Consider the following 18660-nt stretch of genomic DNA (forward strand, 5'->3'; position numbering starts at 1 on the left):
AACAAACACTCGGTGTAATGTTTTCATGCACTTACACAGTTTGGCTGGGACTGGGTAGGGCATCAGCGAGGGAGTGGCACCAAGAGCCACACTCAAGTCATTTCCTCTGTCCAGCACATGAGGCAAGACCACCAGAAGCAACAGCTGAGGCAGCATCGCAGTGAGGAGGCTGCACGGAACAAGAAGAAATCGAGGAAACCAACCTGCTGTAAACTGACCACAGAATTGCATTCACCATGGTTACGCTGGACCTCACGACCCTGACTGCGCCGGTGGGCATCGTCCGTCTTCTCCAGATCATCTTCACCTGCATCTCCTTCAGCCTGGTGGCGTCGGTGGGCCATATAGGTGGCTCCTTCTGGACGTGGTGCATGTTCTGCTGGTGCTTCTGCTTCTGTGTCACCATCCTCATAGTCCTGCTGGAGTTCATCAGTGTCAGTGCAAAGTTGCCGATCTCTTGGAGTGATTTCACAACAGCTTTTGCCATGTTGGCTACTCTGATGGTGTGTACAATTTTAATCATTCCTATGTGTATTTAAAAAAGTGTATAAACTTGTACAGAATTGGCTGGATTAGGTTTTAGGAACAGCAATTACTAATCTGAGTTTTAAAAACCTGTGTTCTCTTTATCTGAGAACGACATTGACTCAATCTCATTTTTGGTATTTTCCTTCCTGCAGTTGCTGACAACATCCATCATCTATCCCAGATTTTTCACCTGCCCTACATGCAGCAGACAGATCGGTGCCTCTGTCACATCCTGGATTGCCTTCATCCTGTATGCTGTTGAGGTTGGGTTAACTCGGGCCAGACCTGGTGAGATAAGTGGATTTCTTTCCACGGTGCCGGGTCTGCTCAAGGTCCTGGAGGCTTTTGTGGCCTGTATCATTTTCGTCTGTTTGGGCCCCTCATATAAGTTTTATGCAGGACTTCAGTGGTGTATTGCTGTCTACTCTATTTGCTTCATTTTCGCAATCCTTGTCATCATCTTTACCATCTGTCGCCTGCTGTCTCTTTTCCCCGCACCGTTTGACAAAGTCCTTACGGTCTGCAATGTCCTGGCAGTGTTGATGTATATCACAGCCATGGTCATCTGGCCATTTTACAGCTTCAAGGACAATCCCAGACCAAGCATCTGCTCGTCATTTAACATAATTTGTCTATGGGACATGCATGTTGTTATCACTATACTGACCTTTATCAACCTTGTTGCCTATATTGTAGATACAGTTTACTCATTCAGGCTGGTGTTCTTTGTCAGCAGAACATAAAATGCAAAAAAGAAAAATGTTTCCTGTGATGTATCAGTTTTTTTGCATCTTAAAACATGTCATGTGACAAATTAGCCCAGCCTTCCTTCTTATTAAGTTTTTTTTTTTTTTACAAACATAACCACAGTTGAGTTGCAGTCTGTGCCGCATTTATTAAGTGTACATTGTTACTGATGCGATCATGTAAAATGTCAAGAAACGTAATAAAGACAACATAGGTTTGTGTCTCTATACATTTCTATTGCTATTACAAGTTTTTGGTTGTGGAATGTTGTTCGTCCTGAAAGAATGGATGTTAAATCAGCTTAATGATTAAAAGAGGTGCCCATTTGATGTTTGCAAAGGTGTGTCAAAGTGTGCATACTGTGAGCCACAAGGCGGCTACATGCAATGACTTCACAGCTCCACGCCCTTTTTTCTAGATTAAATGTTGCTCATAGAAAGAGAGGGGTCATTGTATACCTTTAACTAAAGTCCATATCGGGGAGAAACTAAACGAATAGTGAAACAGGGTGTGGCTGCTGGGTCCTTGCCGTTATTGAAAGTAGAAGCTCAGGGTTTGAGATGTGTAACATGTCAAGAAATTATGGCTGTAAATGTCCCTTTTTGTGATCTCTCAAAGAAATTATTTATAAGAATTTTGACAGCCCACAAGCTTCAGAAACTATGACGATGGAAGATATGCAAAAAATTAAAGTCCTTCCACTGTCAGTCACGAAAAGTCTTTTATAGAAAAGTTATTTCGGCTTTTATTCTACTTTTAAGTGCATTAAAAAAAAATACTTAATGCAGAATTTAAAAAATATGGACTCATTGTGGCAGTGTCAACCAAAATGCATTGCTCTAAACACATAAAGACGTTTTAACCTGTTGTTGTCCTGTGATTTTAGTACATTTTTAAACTCAGAAATACAATATCTTGATATCATCTGACAGCTTACCTACAGACTACTAGTTTTCATTTCATCATAGCTGGGAAAATGTCAAGAAGCCAAAATGTCACACTGAGCTGTTTTTTGCTGTAACTTAAAGTTACTCTTGTGCTCACGCAGCAAAAATCCACAATTTGTGAGTCAATAAAGCAACAATGTAATAAATATTTTTCACAAAAAGAAAAAGAGAATATTCACCTTACATAATTATCTCAAACAGTGCAGTAATGTACACACTGGAAATCAAAACATTTCACTTTTAATAAAATATCCATCCAGATTACTTTATTAACAGAGTTTGATCTCATGAAATGTACTTAGTCCTCTATCATTCTATACATAGCTATGTTTGGAAAACCAACAGGACAAAGGTGGGAGTTTAGCTATACATTTGTTGGCCTTTTTTAAGTACCGGTACTATGTCATCAATATTTACACCTGGTTTGCTTATCTTGTAAGTAATAACCCTGGCCATACTTGGCTGTTGCACAATCTCAGATGTGTCATGAAAGGATTATCTTTCACAAGGTCATAATGATAGGGAACAAGAGTTAATAATAACTCTGCAAACATAAGAGAAATATTAAGAGCTTGCAAAAGTTTAAGATAAATGAAAAAAGACCGTAAGGAGACATTGTATGGGATTAAAAATAATAATAATAATTGAACTGACTTTGCTCCATTTCCTTCCATGAAAGATTCTCAAGCCTCTTTTTCTAAAGCCAGGAAAAAGAAGCCAACTGAACACTCGGTCAGAATGAGAGCAATTTCCTCCCTTATACGACAACACCTGATCACGCGGCGAGGACCAGAGTCCAGTGTCATTACACTGCGAGATGATAAAGTTTAACATGTGTCCAATCAGAGCTTGAATCAGAGGCCATAAATAGCACAGATAAGCCCAGGATGTTGAGCTTGAGTATACACCACCACACCTAAGTTTCAATTTGAAAGAGCACTCCGCTTTGGGGCTTTTCCCCCACATGGATTTCTTCGACAGGGTGTGGGTCAAGCCCTTGCTTCATGGAACGATACACTGAATACGGCAGAAGGACTTGGAAACAAAGCTGTGCACTTTTTAATAAGATCGAAGTGACTCATCCTGCTCAGCCATGGTCAGTGTGGATTTGCGAGCGCTCACCCAGCCTGTGGGCATCATGCGAGTTATGGCGACCATCACGACATGTCTTTGCTTTGTCCTGGTGGCAACAGTGGGATACAATTGGTCCCCCTACTGGGCGTGGTGCATGTTCACCTGGTGCTTCTGCTTCTTCTTCACGCTTCTCATTCTCATCCTGGAGTTCACCACAGTCAGCCAGAAGCTGCCATTCGCCTGGGATGATTTCACCGCCGGTTTTGCCATATTGGCGTGCCTCCTCTGCCTGTCTACCTCCATCATGTACCCCACCTTCTTCACCTGCTCGACCTGCCACCGGCAAATCGGCGCCTCCGTGGTTTCCTGGGTGTGTTTGGCCATATATGTCGGAGAAGTGGTCTTCACGCGCCTCCGTCCCCGAGGGGAGATCATAGGGTTTCTCTCCACGCTGCCAGGCATAATGAAGATGTTGGAGACCTTCCTGGCATGCCTCATATTTATATCCCTGGATTCCAGCCGCTACTCAAGATCTCCCGAACTGCAGTGGTGCGTGGCTGTGTACTCCTTGTGCTTCATCTTTGCCCTCCTCATAATCCTACTGACGCTCGGACAACTGACCACTCGCCTTCCGTTCCCCTTTGAGATACCAGTCATTGTCTATAACATTTTAGCTGCAGTGATGTATGCAACAGCCATGGTCATGTGGCCACTGTATAGCTTCTACAACACGAAAAGACCAGTTGACTGTGAACGTGTTTGTTGGTGGGACAAACTGGTGATGGTCACCATCATGACAATATTCAACTTCCTCGTCTACACGGTGGACTCGGGCTACTCTATTTATCTTGTGTCCATTCAGAATACTCAAGGAGCAGCCGCTCCTGAACCCATAAACTGAAAACATTTTATTGTGGATCTGAATCACTTTGAACTAAAATGACCGTTTCATACTGTGCTCACAATGTTTGTACTGTTTGTAAGAAAGATTATTTTTTTGTTTATATTTTAGATAAACAATATATTCTGATTCCGAATACAATTATTGTAGGAAATATGTCCACACAATTGATCAAAAATCAGAGCACTGTAAGTTGCCAGACAGAAAGTGAGTTTGTTAATGATTAAAGTGGCTGTTGGAGAATTATACAATAGCCAGACAGAACTTTGAAACCTCAAGTATATAATATTGACATCATACTTCATTTGATTGCTCTGGGTCATAATCAAATTGATCTATGAGGAATGAATCACTGAACAAATTGTTGTCTAAGTAGCAATAGTTGCCTTGGGATGCCTGACAACATTCAATATTTTAACATTTGTGGTAAAACACTGATTATCTTCAACAATAACACATGTACAGATAAACTAAAGTGAAACTCATTTCAATTTTCTGCAGTCCTGTTTTTACTCTTCCATCTTGTAATAAAACATTTTAAACTTTGACATCGAACCTGGGAAAGGTAGAGTGTTAGCACTGTCATCTCACAGATAAAGAAGAAGGTTTGATTCTGGTTCTGAGGATTTGCACGTGATGTCTGTGTCTTCGTCCTCGTGGCTGTGTGAGTTTACAACACTGCTTCTTTCCTCAACATAATAAACAGATGCATTTCAGGTGAATCAGTGACTGAAGTGGTTATAGCAGTGGGAGAGTGCGTTTGTATGATGGTCTCTTTCCGTCTCTGTGTTTTCCCTGTAGTGGACTTTGAACCTCCCAGGCTTTATACTTTGTCAGCTGAAAGTTGAAGCCATATGGAATGAGCAGCAGTGAATAAAATGAAATGCTTAAGAAGCAAAACCACATATTACTGTGGTTAAGGAGGTTAACAGACTGCTGGGGCTTCAACTCACCAGTCATCCATTTCCACTGCATGTTCATAAGAGTTTGAATCTTAATGACTATGAATCACTTTGTTAATGCAACAGTTGCAGCAAAATAGTAGCTGTTCTCATGAAGAATCTCTAAAGAGTAAGTCATACATAGAATGTTTCTAGCTGAGGATGAGTGCATAGAGGAAAGCTTTAAACAACATGTTTACCTGTGCCTTTGACTGGAGAGTGTGCAGGGCTCACATGCAATGATGAGCTCAGTTCTACTCCCAGTAGTGAAAACTAAACATGTTGGAGAGCCTAAACAATATATTTACACCCCCCCCCCCCCCCACACTCACTATTGCACAGATTCAATTAAAGAGTCAACATTCTTTTGGGATGCACTCGGTTTTGTTTTCTTCATACACTAGTGGAATAAAGATTCCCCCACTTCCTATGCTTAAACTTATCCAAGCAAAGCAGCGACTGTCTGTAATATTTTGATACAAGTCTCTTCGTATTCAGGCCACATCTGATGGAATAAGACTATTTCGGAAGAAGTATTGTACTGTAGATAGTAAAATACATTTCTAACATTATCTGTTAAGAAAAGGCAGAGATGTGATGGGGAAAAAAATAACAAAGAAATGAAAGAGATGAGAATTGATAAGAAAGACAGTAAGAAATGTCAGCCTTCTGAGGGCAGTGTGGGAAAAGTGGAAAGGATCATCAGCAACCATCAGCAACACAGACAATTGGATTTGGTGCATGGTGTTTTCTTTCTTTCCTCTCCTTCGTCACCCTTTCTTCCTCGGGTCATGCGAGGGACGAGGACAATCGTAAAAAGCTAGAAAGTATAACTTTAATTAACTTTTTTCTTTTTTTGCCAGTTGGGACCTTCGAAAGACGTCACTGGGATCTCTGGGGTAATTTTGCCGCCATTGTTCACCTTTGCAGAGTAATCTGTGTGAGTGAGTGACAATCAAATGGAGCAACCAAAGCGTGCAGAGTTTGCTTTTCTTCTCGTGTCTTCCTGTCAGACACAGATTACATCCGAGTCAGTGGACTCTGAGATGTATGTCAGACATGACAGACTCTGCAAAAATAAAAAAAAAATAAAAAAGCTTATATATTTCACATTGTCATCTGTAAATCAGGAGAATTGATTGTGCTGTATACGGTGTCACATGCAGCAGAAAAGGTGAACATGGATTTTCATGTGACACACTACTACTACTGAGGGCTTATATCCACTGTCTGAGCAATTGATCGTGCAAAATTACTGCAACAACATGTAGACGTTTTGAAATTTCATTTGGACTTTGTACAGGTGGAAAATGGTGGCAGTGGAACATAGTAATGGATGCTGATCGTTCTATTATCCATTAACATTCAAGCCCATCATGCTTGCTAATGATTAACTACAATTAGAGTAAAATGTAGTGGTGAAATGAAACACTTTGTCAGGAAATATATCAGTATTTTATGAGAATCCCCAACAGAAAACACAAATATGTCTAATTTAGCATTTATTAGAAAAATAAAATACTCAATTAATCCAAATACTCATTATTATTTACACATCATTGTGGGCATGTTTGTTTCTGTCAATGTAAACCTTCACTAGTTCAATAAAGGATCATTTGACTAAAATTGTCTTTATGATTTGGATCATTCATGAATAAGTTCAGTGACTCAATGGTGTAGTGGTTTGACAAATTGTTCAATTACAACCGAATGTTAAAATTAACTAGGGGTTTACTGTAATTAAATAATCTCCAGGATCACTTTAAATCCCAAATATTGTGAGTTACATTTTTTCCTTTTGTTAGAATAACAGTGAATGCAAAGTGCTATGAGATAACGAGCTTGTAACTGGCTCTATATCCAGATCCGGCATAACTGAAATAAATAGATAAGTGCAGCATATTCCTCAATTATTTATATTCAGATCTTTCAAAAGTAAGCTTACTAGACCTGTTGATTATCAGCAATGAACACAGAACACTGCTTTACATTAATGAGATTTCTGCTTGTTTTTAAAGGTATTTCAGTGTGTGTTCACTTTCAAACTGGTGCAAAGTCTTTCGTTACCTTTATCGTTCTCGATCGATCGTTGGCCTCAAGCTGTGATCCACTGAAGTGAGCCTAACAGATAACTGTGGCGATAATCCTGGCAGCATGTGAGTCACCCACACTCACTAATTCTGTCCTTTTTGTGGGCATTATCTTCTCCTCTGATTAGCGGCCTTTGACTCAGCTGCGTTGCAATCAGTGAGGCTCAACCCCTGGTGGGGCTGGAGGAGGAGGATGTCGTGAAAATGAGTCATCACAAATTAGTCGGCACGACTCTCAAGAGGAGGAAAGACACCCAGTCCAACATGGCGGGAACATGTAGACCAGGGAGGGGAAGCGATGAGCATGATCAGGACCACAAACCTTCCTCCTCCATACCACAATGTCAATTTGCAATCATATAACAATGTGTACGAGTTAGAGATACCGATTTAATGTAAAAAGACCAAATAGCTGCAAATGAAGCTTCATGAATCAACATGCAGAGATTTAATTATTCCCATAATTCAATTGACAATAAGTATTTAAGTATTGATTATAGGTGATTCTGGTTTCATGTGGAAATAAAATTATCTGGAAGACTGCAAAAAAATACAACAACAAAAAACAGGTGTACACATTTCAGTTTTATAACGTCTATATTTAAATTCTTGTTGCATTCTTTTTCTTGCCTATATTCTCTAATTTCTTATTTTTATTCTATTTCAAGTGATACATTTTTTTTCTATGTTTTCTTTTATAAAAGAAAACATAGAAAAAAAATATATTTAATTTAGTTGAATGTCTAAACCATAGCATGTCAACCGTGATGAAATGAGTGTCTCATATATACAGCAGAATTGACCATAAAACGGAGACTAAACTTCATCCATAGGGCATTTTACCACTTCAGCAGCCTCAACATGCTTTACACAATCCATCACATTTATTCATTCACTCACACAATTCACACATATGATCTTAATGAGCAAAAAAAAGCTGAGAAAGAGAAGGTGGGTTCGGCTTTAAGAAAGAGAAAAGCCTGCACAGGAAATACATTAATGCCCAGCTATGACACATAGACACTGTCTTTCAAAGACATAATTCTTCCAAAAATACACGGATTCTTTCGGAACAAATGTTCAACAACTGCACCAAATAAAAATACCTTTGATCCAATCGTAGTCGGACCCCTCGAAGTAGAAATTCTAAACCTGGTAGCGATGAGCGCAGCTCATAATTATGTAGAATGCATATAAGCTGTGAGACTGAACCAACCACTGTCTTCTAGATGTGGGTTCTCTTTTCCTTGTGGCAAATATGAATCTTCTAATCAGCCACATCTGGAAGGTGCCCTTTTGGATTGATTACTGTGAATGCCCTTCAGATAAACAAAACCGATATGAAATGATAAAAGCCTAGAGACATTCCTTGAGACGAATTCCTCGTTCCTATCTATCTACGTTGCAAATTAACCTGCTCTACATCAGAAGATGAGCACTCTCTGATCATAAAGGTCAGGAACAATATCCAGGTGTACTGAGGCATCCGAAGAGTATCACTTGGTTTTGATTACGTGTCTCAGGTTGAGACACTTCAGCTGTCATCCCTGGAAAAAAAATAGCTGCCTGCTCAAAGGCCTTTACATTCTTCTTCACATACACAAGTCTGCAGATTTTTTCTTAAGCTGCTTTAATTTATGCTTTTAGTGCTTAATTTTTTTTCAGGATTAAATGCAGGCTGACAAAGTCTCTTCACCAAGAAACAAAGTGCTTAATAAAATGCCCTTCTTTTCGATAAACGCCTTGTTTCATTCACCCTTTAGCTTTGAAAGTAGGTTCCTGACAAGCTGTAATTAAGCTTGTTGGAATGGTTTTTATCTTTGTAATGTAATACATCCATTCAGCAGTTCCTATTTCACTCGTCTGGATTTGCTCTTTGGGAAAAGTAAGAAGGCTTTTTGTAGAATGGTTTATTGTCACATTGAAAAACGAAAATGAGCACAGATTTTTCACGATGCCTGTGGAATATCAAATAAAGTGTGGCGTGCACACAGTGGGAGGTTCTCTCTAAAACACCATGGAGTGGGTGTGTCAGTGACGTCCTGTTAAAAGGTGAAGTTGTGACAGGTGACCTGTCATGCTGTTGGAGATAAAGAAAGCCGATTCAACTCCTCTGTCTGTCTCATCCTTCTCAGCCTCCACAAAAGAATAATACACAATTACCTCTCTCTCCCTCTCTCTCTCTCTCTCGCTCTCTCTCCGACAGTGCAGCTGCGAGTTTGTTCCATTAGCCTCCTCATGTTCCCATTATGTCTGCAGCAAGTGGTTTTATAGCAATCTGTTGCTATTTGCTGCCTGTCTCTATCTTTTTCTCTCTTTCTATCTCTAACCTCAGCCCAAACAACGGAAAACATCTGAGCCTGGTTCTCCCGGTTTTCTTCTTCTGTAAAAGAGGCATGAAATGACTGTTGTGTTTGACATTATACAATATATACTGAGCAGTGGTACCCTAGAGGTTAGAGAAGCAAACTTGGGGTTTGAGTGTTGTTGGTTCAATTCCCAAAACCTATCGGTCATCACTGCGGGCCCCTGAGCTGAATCAAATGCGGAGGAAATAGCATACAATGATTTGCTCATTACAGGTGTTAACTTCATATGCTGTTCTACTCAGATAAGATCATCCTAAGCTATTTTTTCAATCTGCGATGACAACTTAATTCCATTTTTACTCTATTAAAAATGTTTTGCTGGTGAATTTGACTACAAACTCACTGAATAGCTTAAAATGGATATTCTAAATGTAGTCTGCCATTCTTCCTATCATATTTCCAATGAACTACCAACGCTTCTGCTGGTGGTGACAGACCGTGTTGCTCAGACTGTTGCTCCTGCTCCTGTTGCTCAGGACACAGAGTCCTCCAAAAAAAAAGAAAAGATACATCCAACACAATCAGAGTCTCTTTTGCATAATAAAGAATTTTAATTATGTCATTTTTGAGGCATTGTGTGATGACACAATGGGCCCAGCTGTTTCAGCCCGCTAAAGTCAACAGTCCCATCTGGAGTCTGTATGGACGAACAAAAGAGTTTATCAAAATATCATGTGCTGTTGGAATAACATCTGAGCACAAGCTGATGGAAAACCATGAAAGGATTTCATACAGCATGTTTGTGTAGTTAAGTAGCTTTGTGCATCAGTCTGATAGCAGACTCACTCACATCAGCTGGAGTTATGTCAATTAGTTGGAAGTCTCCTTTCAGTCATTTTCAGGGCTGATGTAAACTATGTCTCTGCCAACCAAAATCACAGCATTGTGTCTTTCTTCTTCAGTCTCTTCCTTCTACCCTTTTTCCACATATGTCTTTGTCCTTATAATCAACGGTAGAATATTGATCCAGCTGGGCTGAGTGATCCTGTGGGCTGCAAGCACAGATGATGTGCTTCATTTACCTTTGAGAGAGTTCTTAAATTGATTTCTGCCCATTTTATGTCATCAGCCGTCCAGAGTCAGTGACTGACATCACCCTGATACGATCTCGCCATCCGTGGGGAGGAAGCTTGATACCGACCAGCCAGAATATCCAAATTAGCTGCATAAAGCTGCGGTCAGTTATGAGCAAGACATGGAGCAAATAGAAAGTAATGGAAGATAAAGAAAATGCATGGAGTCTAAATAGATTCAAAGTGTTCTTTTGTTTCTGCATTTAAACCAAACTATAAATGAATGCTATATTTGTCACACCACTTGAATTCCAACAATAGTCACTGCCCTATAAGAAATAGTGGGAGTGGTCAGTATAGTGGTCAGCACTCCTGCCTCACAGAGAAGATGTTCCAGGTTTGAATCCCAGAAAATGTGAGAGCTCATCGGTGGTTTCAAATTGATATTGCTGTGTGTGACTATGTGTTACCCCTGTAATGCCTGGAAAGACTGTACGCTGCCATCACCTATAGGCAGATGACTCTAGCATTCCATGACCTTAAGCTGGGTAAAGCAGTTGAGAAACATGGATGAAGGATTTATTTCTTTAATTCATCGTTAAATATCTGCTGCAAGCCATTTCAATAAAGCAAGTTTAGCTGAGCCAGCCTCAAATTGGATTTGTAAAATTTGGGAGATTTGCAAATTCTCCATGGAACCGTGGAGTTCAGAGTTTGGCCTTCCACTTACTATGTTTTCACAGTTTCTTCTCGAAAGTGAAAAGGAAAAGAAATCATCCCTTTGATGCATCCCTGGCTACACATTTAAAAAAAACTCTGCTGTATGTGAGTGCGTAGTACAGGCCTCACATAAATCCCAAGTTTGGTATGAATCAGAAACTCAATCTGCTTTACATTTCATATTTTTGACCTCCTCAGACCTATAACATTTTGTGATGCCAACATTCATCACAGACTGTTTTCGTTTTCTTAAGCACATGTTTTGTTTGTACAATTTTTCAGAAGCAGGTAAATCTGCCCACACAAGTGAAAAAAAACAAAAACCCAGTGCAAATGAGCCATGTCAGTCTAACCTGGCATGCTGAGCACTGCTACAGCGACCTGTCCCCTCAGGGCAAGCCTCCATGCACAGCTGTGTGACAGTGTTTACCTGTATACTCACTGGCCTCATAAACCTGCCCCATTTAGTCCGGTTCGAACCGGAGTGACTCTCAGGTGTCACCAACTTCTTTGAAAAAACAGATATGAAGATGATGACACGGGGCCAACATGAATGTGCATTGTTTTATGTGAATGCACTGTGGCCTGCTATGAACGGTATACACTAATCTGGATGACAACAACATGGAAGTAATGGATTTAAAGTAGGTAGTTTTCCCACAGAGTTAACATCAAATATCTCCTTCATAGTTCGGTTTCATCCTCCTTTTTTACATTTCTGGCGCATTACTCGCCTTGGATGCTCGAATCAATGTAATGTATTCCCCCCCATGTTTGAACTGACATATCTCCATCGCTGTACTCTCCATCTGAGTGACTGAGGCTGCTGCAGAATGGACATCGCACTAGAAAAAGGAAAAGGGAAAAAAAAATCGCTGTGGATGCTTCCACACCAACTATTGGTCTTGGCTGGTGGTTGAGCTCAGCTGGTAGGTGTTTCACATCGAAAAGGCGGAGTAACATCTCGCTCGTATATAATACGGTGCGTCCGCGCGCAGCATGACCCACTGATGCATTTTTTTCCTTTTGCGCAACTTCATGCGTATAAAACTGCGTGAATTGAACCATGGCGTCGGTTCCAGAGCATCGGAGTTTGCAGATTTTGCCACACTGGCACCGGGAGAATGCCTCAACATGAGAAGTGGAGCGATAGGCGGGTTTCATTTAAGGCAACTGGAGATAGGAGCAGGGAAAGTGGACATTTGGTGAACAGTCCCGGAGACGCGCATCGTCTCCTCGCTGGATAGTGAAGAGGCGCACAGGTAGGATCACATCATCCAAAGAACTAAAATCTCACATATTTCCCCTGACTTTAAAGAAGATATAAAGTATAAACACCATTTGTGTTGCTTGTATTCTTACTGGGGATTTGCGCACTGCCTCTAAGATGTTTTTTGTTTGTTGTTTTTTTGCATTTCTTAATCCTCATTAAATTGCTCGGGAAAACTTAAATTAATAATAATAATAATAATAAATCAACAACAAAAACATTAGAGATTATACGTTATAGAGTAATGGAGGGAAATGTCAAGCCTCGTGCAGTCTGAAGGGGACATGGGTTTCGACTATTTGTTTTCCCAACATGAAGCTGCGGGACGCGCGTCACTCCCGTGTTTTTGGAGCACGCTTCAATGGATCTCTACGTCAAAGTATTTATTTGTGCAACACCTTTTCACAGCCGCAGGTTGCAATGTCTGACAAATGGCAGTTTGGAGATTGATCTTTTAATCTTAGGTGACCTGTGAAGCATCGAGTGAGGTATCTGTCTCTGCAGAGAAAAAAAAGGCTTTTTGGCTTTTTCATTTTTACGTGAACATTTTAAGCTCAACTAAAATAACAAAGTTTTGATTGTTAGATATTTTTGACCATATTTTATTGTATTGTCCATTGCAGGAAATCAATTACATTTACTTCTATATATCCTAAGCACATTTCTTAAACAAAATTGGTAGTTTTCCAAACTAAATAAAAAGAATTTTGGGTTGAATAATGAGTGCAATGCAAACCAAAAAGGTTTGGATAATATTTCAAATTGTGACCATACTCAGAAACGACTTGATATTTAAAATGTAGCAAAGTAGATCAAATTGTATGTAAGTATGGGGAAGATAAAGAGTTCTTTATTAAAGTGTGCATGTACCCAGTGGTAGAATTTATTGATAGCATGTGAGTATATGAAGTGCACTTTCACCTTTGTGTTTCACATTCATATGTATTTAACATCATTAAATTGGGATCAAAATGCCATTTTACTACTTTTGTGTCAATTCAGATTATTTCATCCTAATACCTTCGTTATGGGATGAAGAGAAAATGTCTCGTCTCTCCTACAAGGTCTGTCAGTAAACCCAAAGCCACAGTGAATGCTGCCTGCTGGGTTACTTCATTGAATGCTGCACCGAAAAGTATGAAAAGTATAATCTGACTGAACCCAAGCCATTTTGACATAAATATTTTTACATTTTTAACCAAAGTTTGCTGCAGTCTCAAGCTGAAATCATGCGGTGAGCACCCTGTTAATCGTTGCACTGATTCAGTGTGCCTTTGCATTAATTTCTCCTCCTGTACAATCTCTTCATCTGTCTTAATGTTATCCTGAAGTAGCCATTGTCAAAGTAGTGATTTTGACTCTGGGCTTCTTGCCACTTGATTGTCTTTCCTCTCTTCCCCTTCATTGTGGACATTTAGTCCATTGGCAGAAACAATACCTGAAACTGCCTCAAGCAGTGCCATCCTCAGCTAAAGTGCAATTTTCCATTAAGAGAAATGGAATCATGTTGGCTTCTTGCCTGGACAGTTCAGTTTCCCTCTTCACTTGGTACATTTTGGCACTTTGCCCAGAGAGCAGTGTTGGGGTGTTGACTGTGCAATGTGTGAAAAGGTGGACGTAATATGAACTATTTGGTGCAAAAATGTATTCTATTTGAATGCTAATATATAGTTTTCAGTGTCTCGTGTACTAAGTGTGAATTTCTGTCTCTTCTTTTCAGAAAAGTTTCCTACAATACTCCATAGGAACACCAGTATCCCCTCTTCAAACATGGATACAAGCAATTGGATATTTGAGAACAACAGCAGGGCTTCACCTCAGTTCTACCCGACGACAGCTACCAATGTCTCTGAATCATCCACACCGTTGCTCTTCAGCGAGCCCACGGCAGTCATCTACACCATCGTCTTTATTGTGGGTTTTCTGGGCAACACATTGGCCATCTATGTGGTAGTTCGCTACGCCAAGACGAAGACAGTCACTAACTTGTACATCCTCAATTTAGCGGTGGCAGATGAACTCTACATCCTGGGAATCCCCTTCCTGGGGACCAACAGTACTCTTTCTTACTGGCCATATGGGGATTTCTTCTGTAAGTTGTGCATGACCGTTGATGGCATGAGCCAGTTCGCCTCCAACTTTTGCCTGACCCTCATGAGCATCGACCGCTTCCTCGCCGTGGTTTATCCCATCCGCAGTGCCAAGTGGCGGAAGCCGCAGAGGGCCAAGATTTTAAGCGCCATGGTGTGGGTTGTGTCCTTTCTGATCGTGCTGCCACTTACGATCTACTCACGTGTACAAGAAGGTTTCAACACCTGCAACATAAGCTGGCCCAGGCCTCAAGGTCTGTGGTCCGCAGTCTTCATCCTCTGCACGTCTATCCTTGGTTTTTTTGGTCCCCTGGTGGTCATTTCCCTCTGTTATCTCCTCATTGTGATTAAGGTAAGAAGGCAAATTCATTTGACGTCTCGTTAAACTTACTGGGATCTTGCCTTTATGTGTTATTATAGCCTTTCTTACTCGGTCGTTTTACTTCCAGGTGAGGTCGGCAGGTGTGCGTGCAGGCGTGACCAAGCGGCGTAGATCGGAGCGTAAGGTGACACGCATGGTGGTGATCATTGTGTTGGTGTTTGTCTTCTGTTGGCTGCCCTTCTTCACGGCCAACATCGTCAACCTGGTCTACATCATCCCCGAGAACAAAACGAATGCTGCGCTCTTCTTTTCCCTGGTCATCCTAACCTACGTCAACTCCTGCGCCAACCCCATTCTTTACGGCTTCCTCTCCGATAACTTCAGACAAAGCTTCCAGAAGGCGCTCTGTTTCCACAAATCAAAGGGCGTTCGCACTGCAGACCCGACTGGGGGGAGACAGGATCCTGCCAAGGTAATATACATATTCCTTTTTTCTTTTTTTTTATTGGATTTTTATAGCAGTTTTCCCATGCGTGTCAATTTGGTATAGTTGAATACTTTTGGATGCCTTTCATTTATTAGAATAGTTTCTTTTTCCAATAAAGCTGTGCAATCAGCAACTCCACTGCAGAGTGCTAAATGGTTCCCCTGATATGCTTTTTTGTTGTTGTGTACTCTCAGAAATGGGAAGTCATTTTGAGAACCAATTTCAAATCATTGTAACTCTCAACAATAACAGTATTGTGTTTTCCATCATTCGGAAGGAGAAACAGCTTGTGTCTATGTTTCTTTGTTGTTAAAGTTTTTGTTGTTGCCCTTCATGCATAATCTATTTCCATGTTGTTTTTCCACAGTTTGTCCAGATGGAGGTCACTCATAACACCACCACCGAGCATGTGTCTTCAGAAAAAATTGTGAATGGTCAATGATGTCTGAGTTTTTCTGTCGACCTGCTGTGTGCTGCGGCACAGAACCTGAAATATTTAACCCCCGGGGCTTTTATCGACTTTAATCGCTGATAAACCTTTTGTGACTGAAACAATGTCGGAGATGAAGATCGGGGAAATAATAATACAGAGAATTCATCACAGAGCTGCACACCTTTTTAGTGTCTCCATCCTAGTTACCAGACCCACAGTGCTGTTCATTTATACACTGTATTCTGAAATGTAGAAATGTTGTAAGTTTTCAGATGGCTGTCTTTATGCTTTGGCCAGGGGTGTCAAACATGTAATCCATGGGCCTCAGGATTGTCTAATCTGGTGAGAAGTACATCCTTTCAAAGAGTAGAAATAACAAAGAAAACATTGGAATTATTGGTTGTTCTTGGCAGATTTGTTGAAAAGTGCATTAAATGGGAAAATTGGCAGAATGTACGAACATGCTCTTCCTATAAAACTCCAGTAAAGTGTTGAAATTATTAGTATTTATAGTTTGTTGTGCCCATTCGAGATCAAACTGGGCTGCAGCATTCCCTTGAAATAAAATGAGTTTGACACTCCAGCCTTAGGCCTACATTGTAATTTATTTTTATTGTTGAACACAGAACAATACAAGGTCATGTTTTCTTGTTTGTTTTTAGTTTTATTTTGTGCTGATTCTTTTTAATATTGATATTTATTGAGCAACATTTATTTCACAGCACCGAGAAACATATTGGGCAAGAAATAACTGATTTAGTTTATTGTCTACCTGCAATCGAGCATTTGCTGTTCAATTCACCGGGACTTTAATGGAGAAGTATGATGATGGAATAGATTTAAAATATATTCAATGGAATTAATTCAGGAATTTTTTTTTCTTCTCTGTGTCGATTGCACCTTGTATGTGAATCAAATTTCCTTTCTGTTAAAACTGAGATATCAGGCGGAAAAACTAAAGCACATCAAGAGTCAAAAGAGCTCGGGTTAGGGTTCAGGAGCTTATATGTTCTTACCTTGGGTTTTCTCCACTTTACTCAGATTGTCGCCAACAGCCCAAAAACATGCATTTGAGATGGATTGGTGACTTTAAATGTGCATGTAGATGTCACGGTCACCAGTTAAAACCGACATGCACGTATTTGGATCATGGGTCAAGCAAGAAGAAGCTAATGAAGGAACGAGAAGAACTCGTAAACATCACAGAGCGAGCCTCCAGTGAGCCAGCAGGATCAAACCACTGGACGCCCTTGTTGCCTGCAATTGATCAATTCTGACAAATAGACTTTATGCTGCCTTTATTCCCCCTGGGCAGTTTTTAATCAGGTATATTTTTGAACCTCCAACCATTGTTTTCTTATTTCATGTCATTGTTTGTTCTCCAAGGTACAGTATTTATTAACATATTGTGATATCTGTTTTGTGCTGTTTAAAATAGTATTGCTGGTTGTGGATATAATATAGGCTGCCTGGTTTCTAAAAGGCTTTTCGTGACATTTTAGCGTCAATGTTACAAAGCTGTGAAAAAGTTCTGAAATGACACAGATAAGTTGTCCCGTGGTTTTTATTTCATCTTTCACGTACTTCTGGAATTGGTGTTGAGCACTTTGGACGGTAAAGGAGGACATCATCACCTGTTATGTATCCATTTGACAAGTCATTTTAAGTCAAGACCACATGAACATATTTTATGAAAAGTTTGACTTGTTTGTATATTCTTTTTGTTTTGTTTTTAAAAGAAAAATCGCCCATGTGAAAATTCAGATTTGTCATTGTAACAAGGTGTTTATCTCTCTCACTCTCACTCTCTCTCTCTCTCAACACTGTGACTTTTGGACTTTGGGATACATTTGCCTTTACTTCTTTATACATATACTCATTATGTTATTGTGACTATTATTTAATATTAAAGCCTCATATGCATGGTGACCCTGCATCAATCCTGTAATACATCGTTGGATTGCTGTAATGTGTCTATTTCACCTTGTCACTGTAATTGATCCACATAAATACAGATTGATGTTTCAGACTTGAAGCATTTTTGTTTTTTTTAAGTGTCGGATATTCATAATTTTCAATATTGAAGGCCAGTCGAGTCATTGGATGTGTTTGTGGTTTCCTCAATCTGCACTAGCGAAGTGTTTCATTGATTGTACTTTAAGATATCTTAAAACTTCATGACTGATGTTCTTCACTTGATATTTCATCAATGAGTTGCTGTCCGTCAACAAATAACAGATTTTGATCATGTAGCTTTTGTAATTTATCTTATATCGAGCAGAAAAAAACAACAGGAAGCAAATATTCTCCGGAGAGTGGACCACTGGAATAGATTTGGATGGCTAATAGGAAAATGCTGATGTGTAAAATCTGAACGATTAATGTGCCGGTAAATATGATTAAAACAAGACAGTTCAATGTCATTGAGCAATTGTACAATCTGTCTGCGCGGCAGCATGAATCGTCTTGATTTTGGTATTTGTTTGTCGGCTACTTCCTTTCTTTCACACTTGTCCTCAGTACACATCCTCCAGCTTTCTGCACGTTCCTGCTCAGCCCTCATTGCGAGCATATTTACTGACAAACCGTGTGGCGATTTGTGGTGGTGGTGAAAACACACTCCCTTCTGCAGCGTCAGGTTACCTGTTTGCTTTCAGGCTACTTTCCTTCCATCGACTTTAATGTGATCTGACAAATATGCTCACTATCACGAAAAGAGGGGGAGGGG

The 18660-nt window shown here is 40.1% G+C and overlaps 3 protein-coding genes across 3 annotated transcripts; all 3 read left to right on the plus strand.

The window, feature by feature from the left end:
- Window positions 1–236: 236 nt before the first annotated feature.
- On the plus strand, window positions 237–1271 carry LOC308141804 (myeloid-associated differentiation marker homolog; the record flags this gene model as incomplete). Its single annotated transcript, XM_080512029.1, has 2 exons — window positions 237–503; window positions 681–1271. 2 exons carry the CDS (start codon window positions 237–239, stop codon window positions 1269–1271), a joined length of 858 nt encoding a protein of 285 aa, XP_080368155.1.
- A 2044-nt stretch (window positions 1272–3315) lies between these two features.
- On the plus strand, window positions 3316–4197 carry LOC308141692 (myeloid-associated differentiation marker-like; the record flags this gene model as incomplete). Its single annotated transcript, XM_080511901.1, has 1 exon — window positions 3316–4197. The coding sequence occupies one exon, from the start codon at window positions 3316–3318 to the stop codon at window positions 4195–4197; it is 882 nt and encodes a 293-aa protein (XP_080368027.1).
- Window positions 4198–14370: 10173 nt separating this feature from the next.
- LOC308141693 (somatostatin receptor type 5-like) lies at window positions 14371–15941 on the plus strand (the record flags this gene model as incomplete). Its single annotated transcript, XM_080511902.1, has 3 exons — window positions 14371–15042; window positions 15140–15484; window positions 15867–15941. 3 exons carry the CDS (start codon window positions 14371–14373, stop codon window positions 15939–15941), a joined length of 1092 nt encoding a protein of 363 aa, XP_080368028.1.
- Window positions 15942–18660: the final 2719 nt, after the last annotated feature.

This window comes from Blennius ocellaris (assembly GCF_963422515.1).
Source record: "Blennius ocellaris genome assembly, chromosome: 16".
NCBI classification, from domain to species: domain Eukaryota; kingdom Metazoa; phylum Chordata; class Actinopteri; order Blenniiformes; family Blenniidae; genus Blennius; species Blennius ocellaris.